Source organism: Diplotaxodon limnothrissa, linkage group LG19, assembly GCF_057381915.1.
Source record: "Diplotaxodon limnothrissa isolate DT_005_m linkage group LG19, D_limnothrissa_male_GT1.1, whole genome shotgun sequence".
Classification (NCBI taxonomy): domain Eukaryota; kingdom Metazoa; phylum Chordata; class Actinopteri; order Cichliformes; family Cichlidae; genus Diplotaxodon; species Diplotaxodon limnothrissa.
The window spans coordinates 14,758,911-14,779,340 of NC_140614.1; the positions used below are offsets into that span (position 1 = coordinate 14,758,911).

General features: G+C 39.7%; 1 protein-coding gene across 1 annotated transcript in view; it reads right to left on the bottom strand.

The window, feature by feature from the left end:
- The window catches only part of bltp1 (bridge-like lipid transfer protein family member 1), a 77,417-nt gene that overhangs the window by 52,404 nt on the left and 4,583 nt on the right, over positions 1-20,430 (bottom strand). The window contains exons 2-25 of the mRNA XM_085343478.1: positions 19,418-19,553; positions 18,639-18,755; positions 17,177-17,255; positions 17,017-17,081; positions 16,644-16,818; positions 16,023-16,104; positions 15,744-15,937; positions 15,136-15,215; positions 14,773-14,923; positions 13,989-14,145; positions 13,485-13,563; positions 10,243-10,334; positions 9,942-10,059; positions 9,664-9,819; positions 8,930-9,027; positions 8,540-8,724; positions 6,361-6,467; positions 6,052-6,260; positions 5,669-5,887; positions 5,203-5,340; positions 1,855-2,031; positions 1,520-1,648; positions 797-916; positions 352-680 (exon numbers count right to left, since the gene is read on the bottom strand). Of these exons, the coding sequence (XP_085199604.1) occupies positions 352-680; positions 797-916; positions 1,520-1,648; positions 1,855-2,031; positions 5,203-5,340; positions 5,669-5,887; positions 6,052-6,260; positions 6,361-6,467; positions 8,540-8,724; positions 8,930-9,027; positions 9,664-9,819; positions 9,942-10,059; positions 10,243-10,334; positions 13,485-13,563; positions 13,989-14,145; positions 14,773-14,923; positions 15,136-15,215; positions 15,744-15,937; positions 16,023-16,104; positions 16,644-16,818; positions 17,017-17,081; positions 17,177-17,255; positions 18,639-18,755; positions 19,418-19,523 (3,362 nt within the window). The 5' untranslated portion in view covers positions 19,524-19,553. The remainder of the gene's footprint in view (positions 1-351; positions 681-796; positions 917-1,519; positions 1,649-1,854; positions 2,032-5,202; positions 5,341-5,668; positions 5,888-6,051; positions 6,261-6,360; positions 6,468-8,539; positions 8,725-8,929; positions 9,028-9,663; positions 9,820-9,941; positions 10,060-10,242; positions 10,335-13,484; positions 13,564-13,988; positions 14,146-14,772; positions 14,924-15,135; positions 15,216-15,743; positions 15,938-16,022; positions 16,105-16,643; positions 16,819-17,016; positions 17,082-17,176; positions 17,256-18,638; positions 18,756-19,417; positions 19,554-20,430) is intronic.

Consider the following 20,430-nt stretch of genomic DNA (forward strand, 5'->3'; position numbering starts at 1 on the left):
AGAATCACAGCAAGTGACCAAAACTCTAGTCTGATATCATGTTTAATGAGTCAGGATACTGTAAATGACGAAATACAATGAACAACATGTAAATGAGTTGAATAGCTTCACAACTGTCTCAGTGACACATTCTAGAGGAGTGTGATTCAAAGTGTGAGTCAGTCCCCCTCTGAAAAGAAATGTCAGCTTTTACATTCTCCAAAACCTGCAATTATTACTGGTCTCCCATTTATCTCATGGGTGCTAGTGACCGCACTGCTGGAAAGCTGAGATAAAAAAAACAAATTTAACTTTTTTCTTTTTTTAAATAGTGGCTTGGAAAACAAAATGCTTAGATTTGTTTTCTTCTACCTTTTGGTTTGAGCATCGTGCAGTTCCAGAAATTGCCTCTGCACTTCACATTTGGCTGGGTGGTCAGCAGCCAGGGCAATATCTGCCGTGATGAGGTTCAGGTTGACTGCACCCGCCTCCAGCCAGACAGAACGTCGCAGCAAAGGCGGCTGACCGAGACCCAACGGCTGACCCGGACCTTGACCCTGTCCAGCCGGCTGCAGCCTGGTCACTTCAGCGTGTTGTTGTTCAATGTACTGCCGGATGTTTACATCCTGCACCACAGCGCTGATGCCCTCGCCCACTGCCTGGTTGTGCAGGTTACAGTTGGCTACACGAATAATGCCCGTCTGGAGGTGGGGAAGAAGAGAGAAAACAGAGAAGATCCTCAAAAAGTATAGAAAAAGAAACATTCTGAAGTTAAACAGTTATAGCTTCAGAGTTTTGGTTTTTTTACGCTCATTACCTTGATACTGGCAGCACAGCCATGCTCGACAATGAAGAGGTCAACTCCATCCATGGCCAGGCGGGTCATGGTGTACTTCAGCTCCTCGGATGTGCGACAGTGACCGGGAAGGCAGCTCAACTGAAAGACAACCATCATTTAGTAGCAGAAACTTTTGAACCTTTACTAAAAGCCAAGCTGCTGTTTAGTGTTAGACTATGCTTTAAATACTGCTGCACAGCCTGTAGACACAGTGGCTTAGACACTAATGAGGGCTTTTAGGCAGCATTTTCAAAAATATCCTTGTTAGTATTCGTATACAGACAAGACACTTTGTGAGACATGTTCCATCATTTTATACATCATGGTGCTGTGTATGTACAGCTGTTCCAAGCAGATAAATAGATACGGGTTAGACTTTTTTCTCAGACTTTGTTTTTCTGTGAGAAAAAGTGCACTTTCTGAGTCATGCATCATTAAAGAAAGGCTCAAAGTGGTCTCAGTTTATTTTCTGGTCTCATTTGAACATTTCATTTCACAAAGGACAGCTCGGACCAGCATTCAAATCTCACAAAAAGCAGCCATCAGCCATAATGATCTAATTTAGCAGCTTCCAGTAAGCAATTCAGACACACGACTGCTAACTAGTTCAAACCGGAGCCTGACAGCAGAGAAAGTGAAAATGTGTTTAGAAATGAGTCTCAAATATCACGCAGTATTTCATTGTATGCTGTCTGGCTGCACCTTGGCATCGCAGATGCGACGATCAACACCGTGCTGGCAGATGACAGAGGGCTTGGGTTGTTCTAGCTGGAACTCCCGGGAGAACACGTGGAAAAGGAAAGTCTTAGCCCACTCAATCATGCTGGCCACCTAAATAATCACCACGAAAAACAGTAACAAGAAAATAAAATAGATACAGTGATTACGGGGGTTTGAAGCATGAAAAACATTACAGCACAGCACACTCTGACAAGCTTTTAAGTAAAAATTTGCACATTTCTTTAAAATTTGCAAACGCGGGTTTGATTTCTACTGTACTGGTGTTTAATTCCAGTTAATAAAACAGACTCACACACCTGTGGAACAGTGACCCTCCCAGTGAGCCCCCCAGCCTGCATATCAATAAGCCATGCATACTCCAGTGTGTCACTGCCCAGAGGAAGGCCCTGAGCGGAGAACATGGCATGGGCCCTCATCTGTAGGCCAGACAGACTCAGGTGGCCGTCTCTCAACACCCCATCAGCTGTGGGACGCTGTCACAAAAGAAAGGATTTGCACTTACAAAACCATCATAAATTGATATGACACAATGCTTTTTTTCCCCCTAACGTGTAACCTGTGACAACGTTCTTTAATAAGCCTCCAGATTTTCCGTATTCCAGATTTAAAGAGTGCATATTGTCTAGCCAAGGGAGGGAGATGAAAACACATTCTCTGTTGAGGATTAGTGAAAGATCTAGCCAAGGGAGGGAGATGAAAACACATTCTCTGTTGAGGATTAGTGAAAGTTATTAACTCAGCAGCAAATAGGATCTAACACAGCTAAAGATTACAAATTCTGTGCAGTTGCACAATATGCAGCTGCTTATGTAAATATGCGGCTATAGCAAGTAGGGCTGAACGATATATCGCATTTGCGATAATATCGCGACATGATCAAGTGCAATTTTCTAACCGCAAAGGCTGCGATTATACTCTGGACATGTCCAAATTCATGGGCTGCATCCTCCTGAGGCCGCATTTGTAGACCGATTACGTCACAGCGACGTGCCGAAGGCTGTCCAAATTACTACCATATCCCAGAATTCATAGGGCGGCCCAGCCAAACTCCAGTTTCCAGCAATGGCGGCCGCTACTAAGTTTTAAAATTACTCATACTAATCTTTCTGGGTCACAAAATAAACTTTTAACATATTTTCAGGCGAGAAAGTAGTTGTGTAAACATCAAATATCTGCTCGGTTTATCAAGATATCCCATATTTGCAAAAGTGCTTCGACGTTTTCAGAGGCGTCTGCTACCCACCAGCTCGACAGCTAGCCGGGAGCTCGAGGGTTACTGATGCGGCCGAGAACGGCACAACTCCCGGCACATCATTTTCAGATCACCGCGGAGTTTCGCTGCTCGGGTTAAACGTAATATATAAGTCACTTAGACAACCTAAAAATGTTATTGTTGGGCTTTTTTCAGTGTTTTGTTTGTTCGTGAGTAAATCGGTTTGGCTGAGATTAAAGTTATTAGATTAGATAAAATAAAACTTTATTAATCCCCCGGGTGGGTTCCTCCTTGGTTTTCACACAGCTGACTAAACGTATTTATTTAATATTATTTTTTAATTGAATGACTGTCTAGTAGTTCACAGATGTCGAAAAACTGAGTGTGGTAAAGCCACTGATTTTTTTTATGTATATTTCTGCAATCTGCACATTGTACTGACTTTCATTTTAATGTTTACACCAGGGTTCCTTGTCAGCACTTTATGCTCAGATGTTTGTAAGCTAAAAATAAACTATTGTGTATGTTCAAATATACTGTTGTGATTGAAGAAGTTAAATAAAAATGTCAGTCATCAATTCATGCATCACCTCATGTCATCATAACAGAGGTCTGTCTTCCAGGAAAGAACAGTTTAAAATTAATGTAATATAGTATTGGCCATACTATATGATGTATTGCTTGTCTTTGTTTAATAATACAGAAGACAAAGACCTTAAAAAAATAATCGCATATCGCATCGCAATCGCAATATTGGGGCAAAAAAATCGCAATTAGATTATTTTCCATAATCGTTCAGCCCTAATAGCAAGCGCGATTCACATTATGCAACATCTACAGCAGCTTTTATGGTTTTTGAAGGACTGAATTGCCCTTTCAGCCTAAATTTTTAAAAAAAGTCAGTTTGTTTTTTTATTGCTGACTCAATTAAAATGCAAAGCCATATAGTTGCTTGACTTAAGTGGTTTCAAGTAATATCTGAATAAATTCAAGTTAATAGCAAAATTGCACTGAAAATACTACAAAACACAACTGCTGTCAGTTTAAAGGAAAGAGTGAAGAAATGGCAGAATTTGCTTAAGTTAAAGAACTTTGGCCAAATGTGATTAGTATGAGAAAAGTAAATTACACCAGCACCCTGGACGTCTCAGTTTATTGTCCACATTTGGGTAAACAGCTTTTGAAAAACACCTTCCAGTGTGGAGATTTTCACAAACTCAGTTTCTGCATTTACATGTGGACATGACAAACAAAGACTTACACCTCTCCTTATCTGACATCAGACTTTGCACTGTGTTACTGCTCCATCAGGCTGCCAATAGGCCAACATTTCTTAGGGGTTATATCATCACCTGTTGTTTCCTTGACAGAACTTGACAAAGGTGTTTGGATTTTCATGAGGACAGAGATTCTTAAACTAAAGCTGTATATCTATATTGAAGAAGAAGAAGAAGAAGAAGAAGAAGAAGAAGAAGAAGAAGAAGAAGAAGAAGAAGAAGAAGAAGAAGAAGAAGAAGAAGAAGAAGAAGAAGAAGAAGAAGAAGAAGAAGAAGAAGAAGAAGAAGAAGAAGAAGAAGAAGAAGAAGAAGAAGAAGAAGAAGAAGAAGAAGAAGAAGAAGAAGAAGAAGAAGAAGAAGAAGAAGAAGAAGAAGAAGAAGAAGAAGAAGAAGAAGAAGAAGAAGAAGAAGAAGAAGAAGAAGAAGAAGAAGAAGAAGAAGAAGAAGAAGAAGAAGAAGAAGAAGAAGAAGAAGAAGAAGAAGAAGAAGAAGAAGAAGAAGAAGAAGAAGAAGAAGAAGAAGAAGAAGAAGAAGAAAAAAAAAAAAAAAAACAACAAACATATGTGTGTGGACACTAGGGCTGTGCGATATGACCAAAATCTCATATCCCAATATAAGACATCTATCATCCCGATAACGATATAAATTTTCTGTAAATATTTTAAAAACCACAAAGGTAGACATGAGTTGCATAGTATTCACCAACCAGTGATTAAGATCTACTTAATGTATCGAATTAGCCTGTTGTGACGATACTTAATCTTAGCTTGTATAAAAACAATCTGAAGGTTCAGCTGAAATACTGAGAAGTTGAGCAGATGTGCTCTAATGCTGTTTTAACTTCAGTTATTCATTTATGTTTACTCACTATAGCTGCATTAACATGATAAAGTGTAACTCTGTGCTCTCCTGCAGGACAGCCCTCTAAATAGGAATGTGGTCTGGGAGTCCAAAAATAGTGTAGCACTAAGATGCAGGTGCCTTGCGTCACTGAAAGGCGTAGAGGGAGTGAAATAGAAGAATTGTTTGCTGGAAATACACAAAGATGGGACTAGAAGTGTCTAAGACCAATCAGAGCTAGTCTAATACTTATATATTTAGGAAACTCCATAAATCACAGGAGCCCAGCGTCAGCAGGTAGGTGAGTCTAATACCTGGTAGTTGTCACTGACAAAGATGTGAACAGGGGACAGGAGCAGCTGAAGCTTTGTCTCCTTGTAGCCCTTTTTCATCTCAAAACACAGCCGCTCCAAGAAGCCGGATGGAGCTTCGGGACCCTCGCTGCTGCAGTGCTGTAGAGCCCAGATACAGTAAGCAAACATACTGAGTCATCAGCACAGACACACACTGATGGAAACCTACTGATCAAAGATAATTAATGTATATTATCGAAGGTATACAATCTGTCTACCTGATGCAAATTTACATTCTTCCATTTTTCTTTTACCAATTAAAACACAATATTTAGTAACTGATTACTATACTTTAAAAATGGCTTATTTTGTTCGTCTTACACTTGACTGTTTCCCACTGCAGTGAGCAAATGCTTCATAACCATATTCTGTGCACTAACTCTGCTCCCCACCCCTCGTTCTCAACTACTTGTGTCATCAGTCTTACCACTGGCAGCCGGCCGTGAACTTTGTAGAGGTTAATGAGCACGGTGATGTCCCAGGGCCGCAGGTCAAGGGGATGGATGTCTGAGGTTTCTTTATGTTCGCTGTCTTCCATTCCCAGTGGAGACCAGCCAAGGCCCGAGGAAGTAGAAGTGGACAACACAGGGCTCGACACGGCTTCCTCGAAGTCTGTGTACATGTCATCCTCGCCAAAATAATTTTCCTGTGAGAACAAAATATGAGGGGGATTAGAAAATTGTTTAAAAAAAAGGGCAACTTTTTCATGATTTCATTCCTCTTATGCTTACTTGGTGCTTATGTTATGAAGTGTCTATTAATAAATTGGTTCAGTGACTACATAGTAAGTCATAGTAAGAATTTCGGTACCTTGATGGAAATCAGAGCTCGGAGCAAAGGCCCATAGAGAATTATTTGAGAATCTGGTGACATTTCCATTTCCACATGAAGTCTGTCAGGGGGCAGCTCTGAGGGGTCAGTGGTTGCCCGACTGTGGGGCGCTGAAGCAGATGTGTGAGCCACTGAGGTGTGTTCTGGGGGCCGCAAAGCCGATAGCATGGATTCCTCCATCTCAGAAACTGGGAAAATAATCAGAGCGAGGTAAAACAACAGTATCTACACACGAATGTAAACAATGATGACAGATTTTAAAGAACTCATACTGAGCAGTTAGCTTACATGACTGTTTGAGTTGCTCATCAGCCTTCTGGGGATAAATGGGGTGCCAGGTGTAGTCAATGATAAGCAAAAAGTTGGGCACACTCCAGCAATCTACCCAACCAGATCTGATGTAAGGACGAGAAACACGGACACTCAGAGCACAGTCATAATGCTTTATCACCATTTCAGATGGATTTTACACTTTATCGTTTGCTTCATGACCCGTTCATCCGAGGACACAGCAGACGCAGCAAATAGGTCACGCCTGATTTCTCGGTAGCACACAGCGTGCCGGCTCAGAAAGTATTCGATCGTAACCTCCCAGGGGGTTATTGGGTGTCTGACAGTGCTGCGCCTGTGGGTCATGTATAATAAATGATCTGGATGTTGGTTATCATGTACCCAGTGCACAAGGCATGTGCATGTGCTGCCTAAATAGCAAAGGATCTTTACAATCTCTTTAAACTCCCACTGACCGAGTGGTTTACACATTTGCATAACAAGCCCAGGCTCAATTCCTAGTTTGTCAACACTAATCTCACACAGCTCTAATGTGAGCAAAACACATAACCTGATGAGTTTTGACAAGTAAAGCATTTACTGTACAAAATATCACAATACAAGATAAATTTGAAGCTTGATAAATAGGTAAGTTAGCTTTTAAACCTTGCTACACATCCATACATACATCTTTGTGGGGCTAGGAGTCTAACCAGACCTTCGTCTCCTCAGTCACCTGCACCAACCCCTCTAACTGGACAGAGACTTTCCCATGACAGCCAAGAGACAATATCTCCAGTGTATCCTGGGCAGGTTTGCCACAACTGAAATACCTCATCTGGGGGGCATAGTACTCAGACACCTGAAGCACCTCAGCTGCCTCCTTTTGATGTGGAGGAGCAGCTGCTCTACTCTGAGCTCCTCTCGAATGACCGAGTTCTTCACCTTACTGCTAACCGAGAGCCACAGATACCCTTTGGTGAAAGCTCATTTCAGCAATTTCTTTCTTTCGGTCACTACCCACAGCTTGTGGCCGTACACGGAACAATAGATTGACCATTAATCGCAGTTTCTCTTTTCCCGCTCCGCTCTCTCCTCTCCACCTCAGACCAGTACAATGCTTGGGTAAGGCTTACACATATAAGAACATTTAGATAGTACAGCAGCAGCACCCCACTTCTTTATGTCATCAGAAGAAAACAACATCTGCACAGAAGGTAGAATCATTTTGGAAACAAGTGCTGTGACCAGATGCAGGTAAGAATTGAGGCACTGTATTAAAACAAAGCTCCGTGGGGAGAGAAAAGGATAACAGTTGATGACAAGAACAGTTTGCTGCCTTTTTAAAAATGTGGGTATAAAATCTTTGAGGTTGTTCCACAGCAAACAAAACAAAAAGGAAAACATGTATCACGCCATTTCTGGATTCAAATCTTAATTCATGCAGTGAATAAACTAAAATAAATAAATAAAAAGAAATGGCGTAAAGAAAAAAAAGGAGACCTCAGAATCCCCCATCACCTACTTCAAGAAATACAAACTGAAGCTTTTGGAACAGCCCGCGCATTACTCTGCTTTGAACATCACTAAAAATTTGATGTGCAGCCCTTAAACATGTGCATGCAAGACACCCTAAAATATCTCAGAACACGAGATATGCAAGTAAGAGTGGTGATATTTCCTAAATCGAGAATAGAAACACCCTCGGGGGTTAAAACAAAAAAAAAACCAAAAACAAAAAAAAAACGGAGGGTTTGCGAGATGTGATATCTGTAAGCTATCCACGCTTTTACAATTACTGTTCATGAAATAACAAGATATGACTGCAACAGTGCAAGGCTTATTTTTAATTTTTAATGTCTGTATTTACTACTTTTGACTTAAATGGCACACAACTGCAGCTTCATCTTGCATAAGATGTATTCATGCTTCTCAAAAGGTCCCTTTTCTGAGTAGAAACGAGCTCCATTAAAACAAAGTCTACTTCATGTCACTTCAAACCAACATGGCAGCAACAACTGATCAGACCACAGCATGAAAAGTGCAGGTTAGTGCTACTCTTACTTGAAATTACCACCTACTATCTTTTTACCTCAGAAGTAAGAGATGTTACGGTGGTGAGTCATCATACTCTTTGCTAACGCACTCACTTTGTTCCCCCACAACTAGAGAGAAATGATTCCTGGCCTTAACTCACTCTGCGCGGGTGATGTTCCTCCACCTCGACTTGGCGGCTTTGGGAGGAGGAGCTCCTTGATTCTCCCCCGGCATGAACATGTCTGGGGGCAGCTTCATGTTCTGGTAGTCTTTGGCCAGGGTGAGCAGGGGGCAGCGGCTCGGATGGCACTCTGGCAGGGAAAGTCGCATGTCTGTATCTTCCGCCTGAGGAGGACAAAGTACGCGAACATTAATGCACCTACACATCTTCTGGAGTCACATTTGTGAGTAAAGAGCAAATAAATCTGTATCTATAAAATACTGCTTTGAAATGTTTTTTAAACAAGAAAATCCTTTACAACTACATAAAAAAAAATAGTTCTCTATTGGATATTTATTTTTGGAATAAACTATAAACCGATTCACTCACCTTTAAGCTGAAGCGGGTATGGCAGGTGGTTGGAACAAACTCATTGAAAGGCAAAGTGAAGTCTATATTGAGCGTCTCGCCGCAGGCTGCTAGGTACACTATAGAAGATCAATAATGCAATTGATTAGTTTGCTGTCCTCCTAGGATTAAGTAGAGTATACATATACTGTAAGATGTATCATGACTTAATAGAGTTAAAATGCCTTGGACATTAGCTGCCAACGTTAAAGAGGTACTAAAGCGTCGATTGCCTTCGTGCTCTACCTGGATGTTTTTCTTATACTTATCTCACAGCGTAGACACGACAAGCATAAACAGCAGGTTTATTTGACACACTGTAGAACTGTATCACTGTTATTACAAAGGCTCTGTGTTATTTCAAATACACATAACTTCCTTTAAAATGACACACGCAGAAAGGTACAGGACATCGTTAAACACATTTGCAGTAAATATTCAGTATGAGGTTTTTAAACTTCTAGGCTTATCTAATTAAGCATCTAAAACGCCCTATCAATCTCATCTTTTTATAACCGTACAGTACCCTTCATTTCATTTTAACTACTTTAACTTGCCGAGAATGAATGCTCGACCCGTAAAGTGACAGTTACTCAATGGCTGCAGCACCTCCAGAAAGCACAACTGCTCAAGATGTTTTTTAAACAAATTAAAAGTGATTTCTTGAAAACATTTCATTTAAAATGAACATCAGCTGTTCGGTGGATCTGTCTTACCATTCTCCTGTTGTTTGGTGGAACAGTCAATCCAGTTGTGTTGGTTTGCTGCCCAGATCATCTCAAACTGGTGGAAAAGGATCTTGAACTTCCAGGAATACGGCACAAAAGAGTAGATATCGGGGGCGCTGTCACTCGCCCAATCCTGGATCAAATCTAAAAAAGAAAGGGAAAAGAAAAAGTGATTCTCGTAGACACATTTCTTTCAAGATTGTTTGGGATTTCCTGATGTGTCAATACGCACATGGCCAAATAAAAGAATCTGAAATCTTGCTCACCAGTGAAGAAGCTTTTCTGGGCGTAGATGAAATGGTACGTGGCCTTGTACACCTCAATCTCACACTGCCACGACTGGGGCATGTTCCATACCCGGGGGTAGCTGGCTATCACGTGGAACTAAAAAATAAAAAAATGGGAAAGACAAAACAAATTTTAACCTTTGAGGCGCCTTGTGTGTATGCAACACTGGTGTCTGCTTTGGCTCCGCTCTCCTTGAATGCTGAAGGAAATGTAATAACTTTCGAGAATCTCTCCAAAACGTCAAATGAAAAGCTTCGTTGCTGATTGCCTGCTACTTACAGCCAACATCTCAGCCTCCAGAAGGGTCCTGTACTGCATGCTGCTGGTGGTGTCCACATGAAGCAGCTGACCTTTGATGGTGGGAGAGTATCCTGAAGGCAAAAGCAATCATCTTTCAAAAGCTAGACCTACGGTTAAGTTCTTGGAAACACTGTTATTTACCAAAGCTGCTTATGTTAACTTCCGGGAACAGAGGTGAGCACTGACATAATTTCATCTGCTCTGTGTGACAAATCGTTACATCTCAAAAACTATGGGTGCTTTCAAGGTGAGACAAAGGTTTGGCTGTGGAGGAGTTTTATAATGTTGCTTTAGTTCATTGTCATTCGTTTATGCAGTTTTTCAGTCGTGCTGAGGTCTGAACTTTGACTGGGCCGTTGCAACCTTGATTCTTTTCTTTTTTAACTTGTAGTTTTACAACTGTGGTGGGAATGACTGTCCTGTTGCATGACCCAGCTGTTTGATGGCCTCACATTTGACTCTAGAATACTTTGGTATACAGAGGAGTTCATGGTCAACTCTATGATTTCAACGTGGCCAGGTCTGATTGTCCTTTTTACTCAGTACAAAACAATGATTCTGAATGATAAAACCTTAACTTTACAGTTACACAAGTCCTAAAGCAAATAGTTGTTAACAATGTTCCTTACAGGCCATGACTTAACAAATGTTGGCAAGCCTCAGTCTGTGTGCAACGCACAGAAGAGAGGAGCTGAGTAGTTGCAGCTTAGCATTGCATGGTTAACCTCACATACACCAATAAGTGATCACTTTAGGCAATCATTCAGCAATCTTTAATAAGCGATTAGTCATTTACTAAATAAGGAAGCAGGAGTTGAGTTAAAACAACTGTTATTTACTCTCGTTTAAATGTCTTCATTTTGTTTTTCAAACTATTTTTATATTTGTGAAATCATTCATAAGATTAGTGTTGTAATAAGATGCATTATGTAACTAAACTTTGTATTTAAAAGTTTAGTTACAGAAAAAAGGAAAAGAAAACAATCTCTAGGTCTTAGTAAGCTGAGTAATATCACAAAACAAAAGTGCACGTAATGTAATTTTAGAATTTTTACAGTGCAATTTATAAGAATGATTTCCATAATAGTAAACCTACACTCTACACACTAACGTACCAAAGATTTTAATAGTTTAAATCATTACAGCCCCTAAATTGAATTTAAATTATATGGAGGATGTTGCACAATTTACTACATTGGTTCACTTTAAGAAAAAAATCATGTTTAGGAAAAAAGTAAATTATGATTTATTAAATAACTGCCAGCAGAAACTGCAAAATTTAATTTAGCACACTTAAACATTATTGAGAAATAGGGCTGCCACGATTAGTCGACTAGTCACGATTACGTCGACTATTAAAATCGTCTACGACTAATTTAATAGTCGACGCGTTGTTTGAAGCTTTGTAAGATCACAAAAGATGCAGGAATGAGTAGTAGGATTTAAGAGTGTAATAACGGACTGAAACAGAAGATGGCAGCACTGCGTGTACAAGGATGCCAGCTGCCGTTAAACCCCGAAGAAGAAGCTGTGTCCCATAATTCATAGCGCGGCCCAGAACAGTTGTCAACAATGGCGACAGCTAGTTAGTTTTAATATTACTCTTATTATTCTTTTTGGGTCACAAAGTAAAGTTTAACATATTTTCAGGCGAGAATGTAGCTGTGTAAACCTCAAATATCTGCTCAGTTTATCAAGACACCACGTATTTGCAAAAGCGCTCCGACGTTTTCGGAGATGTCTGTTACCCACCAGCTCGATAGCTAGCCGGGGTTCAAGGCTCACTAGAGCCAGTGAAAACACCGGACTCCCGGCAAATCGTTTTCAAACCCACTGCCGTCTTTTGCTACTCAGGTGAAACATATATGTCACTTAGATAACTTACAAATGTTATTGTTTGGCTTTTTTCAGTATTTTATTTGTTCCTGAGTAAATCGGTTTGGCTGAGATTAAAGTTGTAGTTTTTACACAGCTGAATAAACGTCAAGCAGACAGCTGATTATCAGAAGTGTGAGATGCTCGAGAATATACTGTGCTGTTATATTTTAGATCGCAAGGAGCAGACGGCTCAGTTTATTAAACTCCACCGAAACAATCTGCAAATGTAATTAACATTTAATAAACTATCATTTTGTCTTTATTTTTAGTTAGCACATTCCTTAAACACTTAAAGCTGTAAGCTAATGATAGTTATATAAGAGCAGATGCATGCTGGTGCAATAAGCTGTACGTTTTATGTCCAATAGATGCATGATCTGATTAGTCGACTAATCGCAAAAATAATCAGTGACTAGTCGACTATCAAAATAATCGTTTCTGGCAGCCCTATTGAGAAATGAATTTGATGAATATCAATGGTAACTAGAAAAATTTGCATTTCCTGCGAAAATGCTGTGTGGATGCCTTAACGCTGAAGATGTCTGCTGAAAACAGCTTAAAAAGCTTGGATTTGTGCTGAAAACATCAGAAAAAACTGAAAATTGTGCTGATAAGCGGTGAAAAAGCTGAAATTTGTGTTGAAAAGAGTTAAAAAAGTTTAACTGTTAAGTGAAAGAAATGTTGCCACAACCTGGATTTGAACCCGGGCCTCCTACTCTGAGAACGGCTGCTTATCTCACTGAGCTAAAACATGGCTCAGCCAAGCAAGCAAAACTTGTGATCACACTGATAATGTGGTCCTATTCAGCAAAATGGGCCAAAAAAATGACATAAAAAGCTTAATATCTGAAAAAGTATAAAAGTTATGACTACCAAAAGTCATAGCAGGCATCAGGAGAAAGAGCTGAACAGTTTAGAGTTTGAATGGTGAAAAACGGCTGAAAACTGAGGGAGTAGTTAAGCGGCAAAGAAAGTGGCAACTTGAAGAATAATAAAGGATAAAGAATAAAGAGAAACAGGAAAACAATAGGCATCCACACAATAAATATCTGAAATAATAATAAAAACAGAGATACCCTCATCTTCATCATTAGCCATACTATAAGCAGCTTGAAGAATCCATCGCTGTACACTTAAATGAACTTCTAGTGAGATCTGATAAAGCTGCTTATCACAGTAGCAGTTCAGCCATTATTAAGTGTAAAAGATGATTACTACATGATGAGAAAACTGCTGCGTGCGTCTACATTAACCAGGGCTGACCTTGAGCCAGGGGGATATTTGCTGATGTGAACACTCATACTTTGGTCTACTGCTGTTATTTCAGTGAAACACACACTTACCATTCTCTCCCACAGTCATGGGGATGTTGACTTCCAGGTAAGAGCCTGCACCTACATTCACATGAATGGCATTGGTTTCCTAGTAACAGGGATGAAGACGTATCAGAAGAGAGAGAAAGCAAGCAGCAATATCATACATGCTGTCAAATTATGAGTGGGCACTTCAGAGAATAAAAATACAAGAAAGAAAAACATCACCTAATCTGAAGAGAAATGTGTTCAAAAGATGTAATAAAATGACAATCTTTCCTGACTCAAGCAATTTTAGGCTTTTATTCAACGTGTATTAATGGTGTTATTTAGTATGCACTTCACATGCTTTGTGAAGATCCCTGCACTGCTCCAGGAAGAAAATATGAAAAAGCATAAAACATGAACCAATATCAATAGCTCAAACATGGTGAGATATAAAGACAAAGACGAGGAGAACAGCAGGGAGACGAAGACAGATCAAAGAGTTTGGCAGGGGGAAAAAAAGCAGACAGGAGAGAGAGCAAGAGTCACCCTGTTTTTGGTGAAAAGCAGATCGATGGTGGCGTCAGCAATGATGTTCATGCGAAGCTCGAAGGCCTGGATCTGCCTGGGTTTTCCCGGCTGTGCCACCTCAGTTGCCTTCATGGCCTGGTAGTCTGCAGGCAGGAAGAACTTCCACAGACAGTCCCTGAAGAAGGTAAAATCATATTATAGAGCCAAGTCTAAATACTTACAAGTGTGAACTAATCATACCATCGGGGTGTTAGAATAAAAGACTTGATGACACCCCCCCCCCCTTCAGCCAGTTTCTACTGGCACATCTCTAAACTAAACTGTCCAGTAAATCAGGAGTTTTCTTTCTGTCATCAATCAAAACCAAACCCAATCAGTTTTGATTGGCTGCCTTCCAGAAGCCAGCCCTCTGCAAATACTGAAGCTGGATTTAATTTCTTTCCTGGTTCGTAAGCAATAGGTCATCATCTCAAACACATTCATTCATGTTTTAGTTGGAATGAAATCTAAAATATGGAAGTGCATAACGACAGTTCTCCAGTTCATACCACATCACTGTAAATATGCTTGAAAGTATAACTGAGCCAGGATTAATATGTCTGGGCAGCTCACCCAAGGAAATTCTGTGTGTGCAATAATAAGTTTGTGGTATTACGGTGACAAAATCCTGAGCAGGACCTGTATGAACTACAATTAAAAACAGAGATGTCTTTAAAACTAATACCTCCAACTGTCAGCTTGTACTCTAAAAACCTATTAGTTCAGGTTTCATGCTGATTTTGTTTTGTCCATCTGTGCTCACCTCTGCCGGTCTGCCCAGGGCCCATAGTTGAAGTCAGTTCCTTTCCCACAGACGATGTCCAGACCCCAGCAAGGAGGCAGGTCCTGCAGCTTATCATCCTCACTGCTCGTCTCTGCTTCCTCGCCACTCTCCTGCTCGACAGGAACCAGACCTGGACACATACACAGTGAAAACGTCAAAACCTGGGTATCAGCAGAAGGCTGAACAAAAATACACAACTGCACTAAAAACAATCAAGAATATACTTTAATAGAGACAGCATACTGGCTGGCAAATTTTACATTTAGTGTCAGCAGCTATCAGTTATTCATGTTAATGTCTTAGCACAGAAATCTCAGCGGATGTGTGCATGCATGAGCTTACCTGGTTCATCTTGGTAATAGTAGATGTCAACATCATTGGACTGCATCACAACAAAGCCCTCTCCCATCAGTCTGGGGGGTCTAGATGAGAAATTCACAAAATGACAATTCGGGGGCAAATATGTTAAACAGAGACTTGGAACCCTGTGGCCTATTCTTCTATACTGTAAACCCATGATCTTTAATGCAATGCAATTCAGTCTCAGTGTACTTGAAAGAGCGACATTCACTTGGCAGCGTAATTGAGTAAAAAACAGCAGTCATTAAAATAAAATTATTCCAAGGTAACAAAAATCTTCTACTTGTGTTTTGTACAAACTAGATGAAAAATACAAACCCAGTCTCATCCTGTCTGTTCTTAAGATTCACACCATAGATATGCATGCGGCAGGATAGATGAGAAGCACTACGGAGAACTAGCACTAGTCATTATAATATGCTTAAAGAAATACGTGGAAATAAAGAAATAGGATATTCTTCAAGCCGAGTTATTTTTTGGGCTACAACTCCTCTAAAAATGCTTTGAGGTAAAAAGTTTTATTATCAACAACACTGTAAACAGAGAAATACTGTTTATGTGCTTATCTTTGTTAGATGACTTGAACTCACTCGTCATTCTGCATGCCCAGGTAGCGAGGACTGGGAACCAGCATGACCCGCACATTCTCCAGTGAGCCTTTGACAATGTGCATGTACTGGTCCAAGTGGCTGGAGGGAGGTTTGGTGGCATACGTCAGGCAGGCATCCTCAAAGTTCATGCACAGAGTCTGTGGAAGGTAGTGGTTCCCAAATGCTAAGCGGCCCTACAAGACAGCAAACACACATTATTTTTTTATTAAATTGTATTACATGCCTCTAAAAGGTTTTGAGATGTTCTTAGGTACTTACAGTGCTGATGTTAACTTTGATGACGGGAATGAGGGACCGCCAAGATGATGAGGGATCCTGACTTTCAGCTTTAATGTTGACACTACACAAGAAACAGAAGACAGTTTCACAATCTTTAAGTAGAGGTGTGATTCTAGTCAGTTCAACTAATTTGACTGTCAGCAGGAAACGACAGTAGCTCTGTTCTGTCTGCACTTCTAATCCACTTGGTAACAACAGATAGAAAAGGGTGTGACATTATGCAACTTTTTCAGCAGCTGTTTATCATTCACAACCACTGAATGTGCTCTTTCACTCATTTCTGTTCTGCTGAACTGAAACCATACAGACATGCTGAGAAAATATAAAAAGCTGTACTCCCAAAAATGTTATCACAATTAAAAAACAAAATATACACTTTTTTTTAAAAAGGTAAACAAGCATTTAGACTGTTGCATGTGTTCTTTTTGTTTCAGATATAGCTAAAAACTGACAAATCATCCAAAAGGCATTTTTATTTGATTTTAAGGTAACACAACTAGAGCAATTAACAACTTAGAAACTTCAAATAAGACTCATGTCTTACAAAGAATTTTAACACTGGATAAAAAGCAAAGTTGCCCGATGATGCCGTAGTTATACCTTTCCAGTGTCTTGTTTCTGTCCTCTCGCCCCCTCTCTTCATCTTTTTTGGGCCTTTGAAGCGTGGGTTCCAGTCCAAAGGTCTCCTGCAGTCGTGCGTAGAGGTCAGTCCGGTTATAGACATGGAACTCAAAGCCGTTGACAGTCACGTAAAGCCTTGTCTCTGCCTTGGGATCTGATGCAAAAACAGAGACAACTCAGAACTCAAGGTGATGTTGCCACATGAAACTAACTCAGTTAGAAAAGTTGCATCTTGATAGTCAAACATAGATAACCCAAGATTTCCAATATATACATATATTTTTTCTGTGGTGGACTAACATATGCATTTAAAAGTTTAATCTAAGCAGTCATCAAATACTTCTCTACTCACCATGTTGTTTCTGTTTTGGATTATACATTTTCCACCAACGAAATATGAGAAAGCCATCCTGTATCCTGTAACACACACAAACAACAATCAGCATGCAAATTATAAGATAAGAGTGGGACGGATGGAGGAGAAGCAACAACAGAAACATCGGTCAGATTACCTGATAGACATGTCTTGGTTGATGTAGTAGACATCTCTGAACATGACCTTCCCTGACAGAACAGAGAAGGAGAAGGAGCCTGTGCACAAAGGCAAAGTTGAACAGTGTAAGCATGTTTTAAAATGGCAACATAAAGTGTTGGTTTTACTATTAAACCGTACTAGTAACATCCTGCAAATTTCTTTGGATTTGATTGCAATGTCTTCAATTCAAGCTTAACCAGTTAAATGAATCATTACAGGTGTGGGATTAGAGCTCTGGGTAGCTCCCCAACTGGGTCTAGACTGGGTCTAGAGATTTTAAATTCAGGGAATTTAAAATAGAAAGTAGCTCGTCCACAGAAGGACTGGTAGCTCCCCTTACGATAAGGGTTCAGATCGCGCGAACAGGTGTGAAATGTGTGTGTTTAGTTAGTTAGTTTGTTTGTTTTAATCAATTTTAAATCATGCTTTTTATTTGTTTTTGTTTCTAATGTCTCTGTAAAGCACTTTGAATCACCTTGTTGTTGAATTGTGCTATACAAATAAATTTGCCTTGCCTTGCCTTACAAAACTGCAATTACAGAATTATAAAAGCTCTGGTACAATAACAGCAGCATGGGTGTTGCTGGGATATTTAATCGCACTTTCACTCTTATCAAAGAGAGAGAGAAAAAACACCCCAAAAACAATCTTAATTACGATCTAAATCAGCAAGTGGGTCTGAGTCTGTCACTGAGTGAGAAGGATGAATTTGATTTCCTGTTAATAATCTCTTTTGGCTCATAACATGTCTTTCTCAGTTTCAATTACTTCATGCAAACAGAGCGACAGCACCTGAGTGCTTCATGCATTATCATCCTCACACTGGTGAAATTCCTTTCCACTGACTGACGAGACAATGTCTAACTCGCTCCAAAAATCCACACAGAACCACAAAGGCTAATGCCTTCCTGTAAATTCATGCAGGATTGAGTTGAAGCTAAATGATAGCGAAACACACCTGAGGCATGTTTGAACCTGCTTAACACCTGACACAAATATGTCAGTAAAAAGTATACATTCTCTTTATCTGGATAGAAAAGTCAATCGCAAACAAAAGGGTGACTGCTCAGTTTGTACCAGCATATGTTGGCAAAGAGATGTCAACTACGCCTTGCTCTTCTCATTAAACTTTCATGCTGCCTTTGTTGTCATTTTGCATTTCTCATTCATGCTGTCAGTCAGGTTCAAGTTTGTGTTTAATTGATATGCGTTTTTGAAAGAGAAGCTCACATCCTAAAAACTAAGTAAGGTTTCATTGGATTGTGGATTGTGTCACCCATGTTTAGAAAGTCTGGTATTGTTTGCTCAGATGCTGTGGATATAATCACTGAGAGAACCTGGCTCATCATGAAATATTCAGCAGATTGAGTTAACGCCTTCAACTGAACGCTTCCTCCTCCCTATTCATCACTGTGCGACAGAGCTCCTGATGAACACACCGATGTGAATGTAGCCATCCTTGTAGAGTCTGTTGATGATGAGGGTGAGAATGAGGCCAATGTTGCGTGAGTTGTAATAAGTTAAATAGATAATCCATCCACAGGACAGAATGGTGGCTGAAAGGGGAAAGAAAGAACATGATTTCAGTCAGTAAAATTAATTTTAAGAGTTACAGAAGCTTCTGTCTGCTTGTAAACATAACAATTTAGTAGGCCAACACTTTCAAATATAATCACAATGCTTGATTAATCTCTGTTGGGTCAAATTCTGCAACAGCACAGCATGAGTACTAGTAACACATTAGGAACCCCACCTGAAAGTACTCTGTTTCCTTAGGCACTATAATTGGTAATGCAGATGGAATTCATATACACTCCATTTCACCTGCTTTAGTGCAAATTCAGGTGAACCTGCTCTTCTCTATAAAAAGATGGGGTATATATTCCTTAATGACTGAATCCAGATATGGATTAAGCTTAAATTCAAAGGACACCTGCTTTTAAAACGTTTATCTAGGACTATACTCAGTCCTAGAGCTCAGTACAATAAAATGTCCAACATGTCAAGAGAACACATAAACGTACTGTAAACTGAGCTGAATCATTGCTATGCATTCAACACCGAGTATAAAGGCCAAAAAAATGCCCTTCGTGTGCAGTGAAGTGAATTAAATTGCACTCTCATAAAGATGCATTGACTGAAATAATATTACTGCTGCAAAGCCAATATTTGGAACACATACAAATTAAGTGTCTCCATAAAATTTTTAACTACTGACCAACAAGAAGCCAGATGAAGTTGGAATCATGCTTGGTAAGGAAATTATCCAGATCCACAAAGCTGGGGAAGGTGCTTTCATTGGTTTTGGCAGCATGTCCATCCATGGCTACAGGCTCGCAGTCAGGTGTCTAAAACTGAAATGATCAAATGTCAAATTAGTTTCACTGGCACATGAACATGTTTAAGTATGCAATGAACTACATCACTGCAGAGAAAGACAAATGCTATCAATAGTGACTTGTTATAACCATCATGCAGATAAATACAAGATTAAACTTTTTTTTTCCCCTTTAGAAACGTCTCTGCATCCGCACAGCTGCCTCCTCAGGGGGGTGAGTCAACAACTTAAAATTATTCTTGGAAATCACAGGAACTGTTTTGGTACATAGAGTTCCAGATTTCCAGAGGGGCCTTCCACTTTCTCAGTGCACAATTTGAAAGCCAGCATCTGTGGAAGCACGGGATGGTATTAGTGGTCACTACATGAACATTTTGCACATCCGTGAAGAATAAATTCTGAACAAGCTTTGGAAGTTTTAAAGAAATACTGGCATCCAGATGTCTTTTGTAGGCAATGGCTTGAAACTTGTTCAAACTATATTCTGGATGTTATGAGTCTGAACTGCATGCCTAGACTTATTAAGAGCTGAAAAGTTTAGACTCATTGTGAAAAAACAACAAAGGAAGTCCTGAAGAGCAACTAAGATCCTGTTTACAGTCTTGCTAAAATCAGCAATAATGCAAAACACTAAATATGTCTGTCACAACTGCACCACACTCAAAATGATTAAAAAAAAAACAAACAAAAAAAAAACCCGATGATAATAATAACAATAATAATTAAGTTTCTGGCTCTAATATGTTTTCCTTTAAAATTCTTTAATATAGAGTTTAAATAAGTCAAAATTTTTTGCTTTTCTGCTTTTATTTCCATTTTATAGTGTCTTAACTATTTTGCAAACTGTGTCGTACATAATGATAAATGTGCGTTATCAAAACTGCTGCATCGAC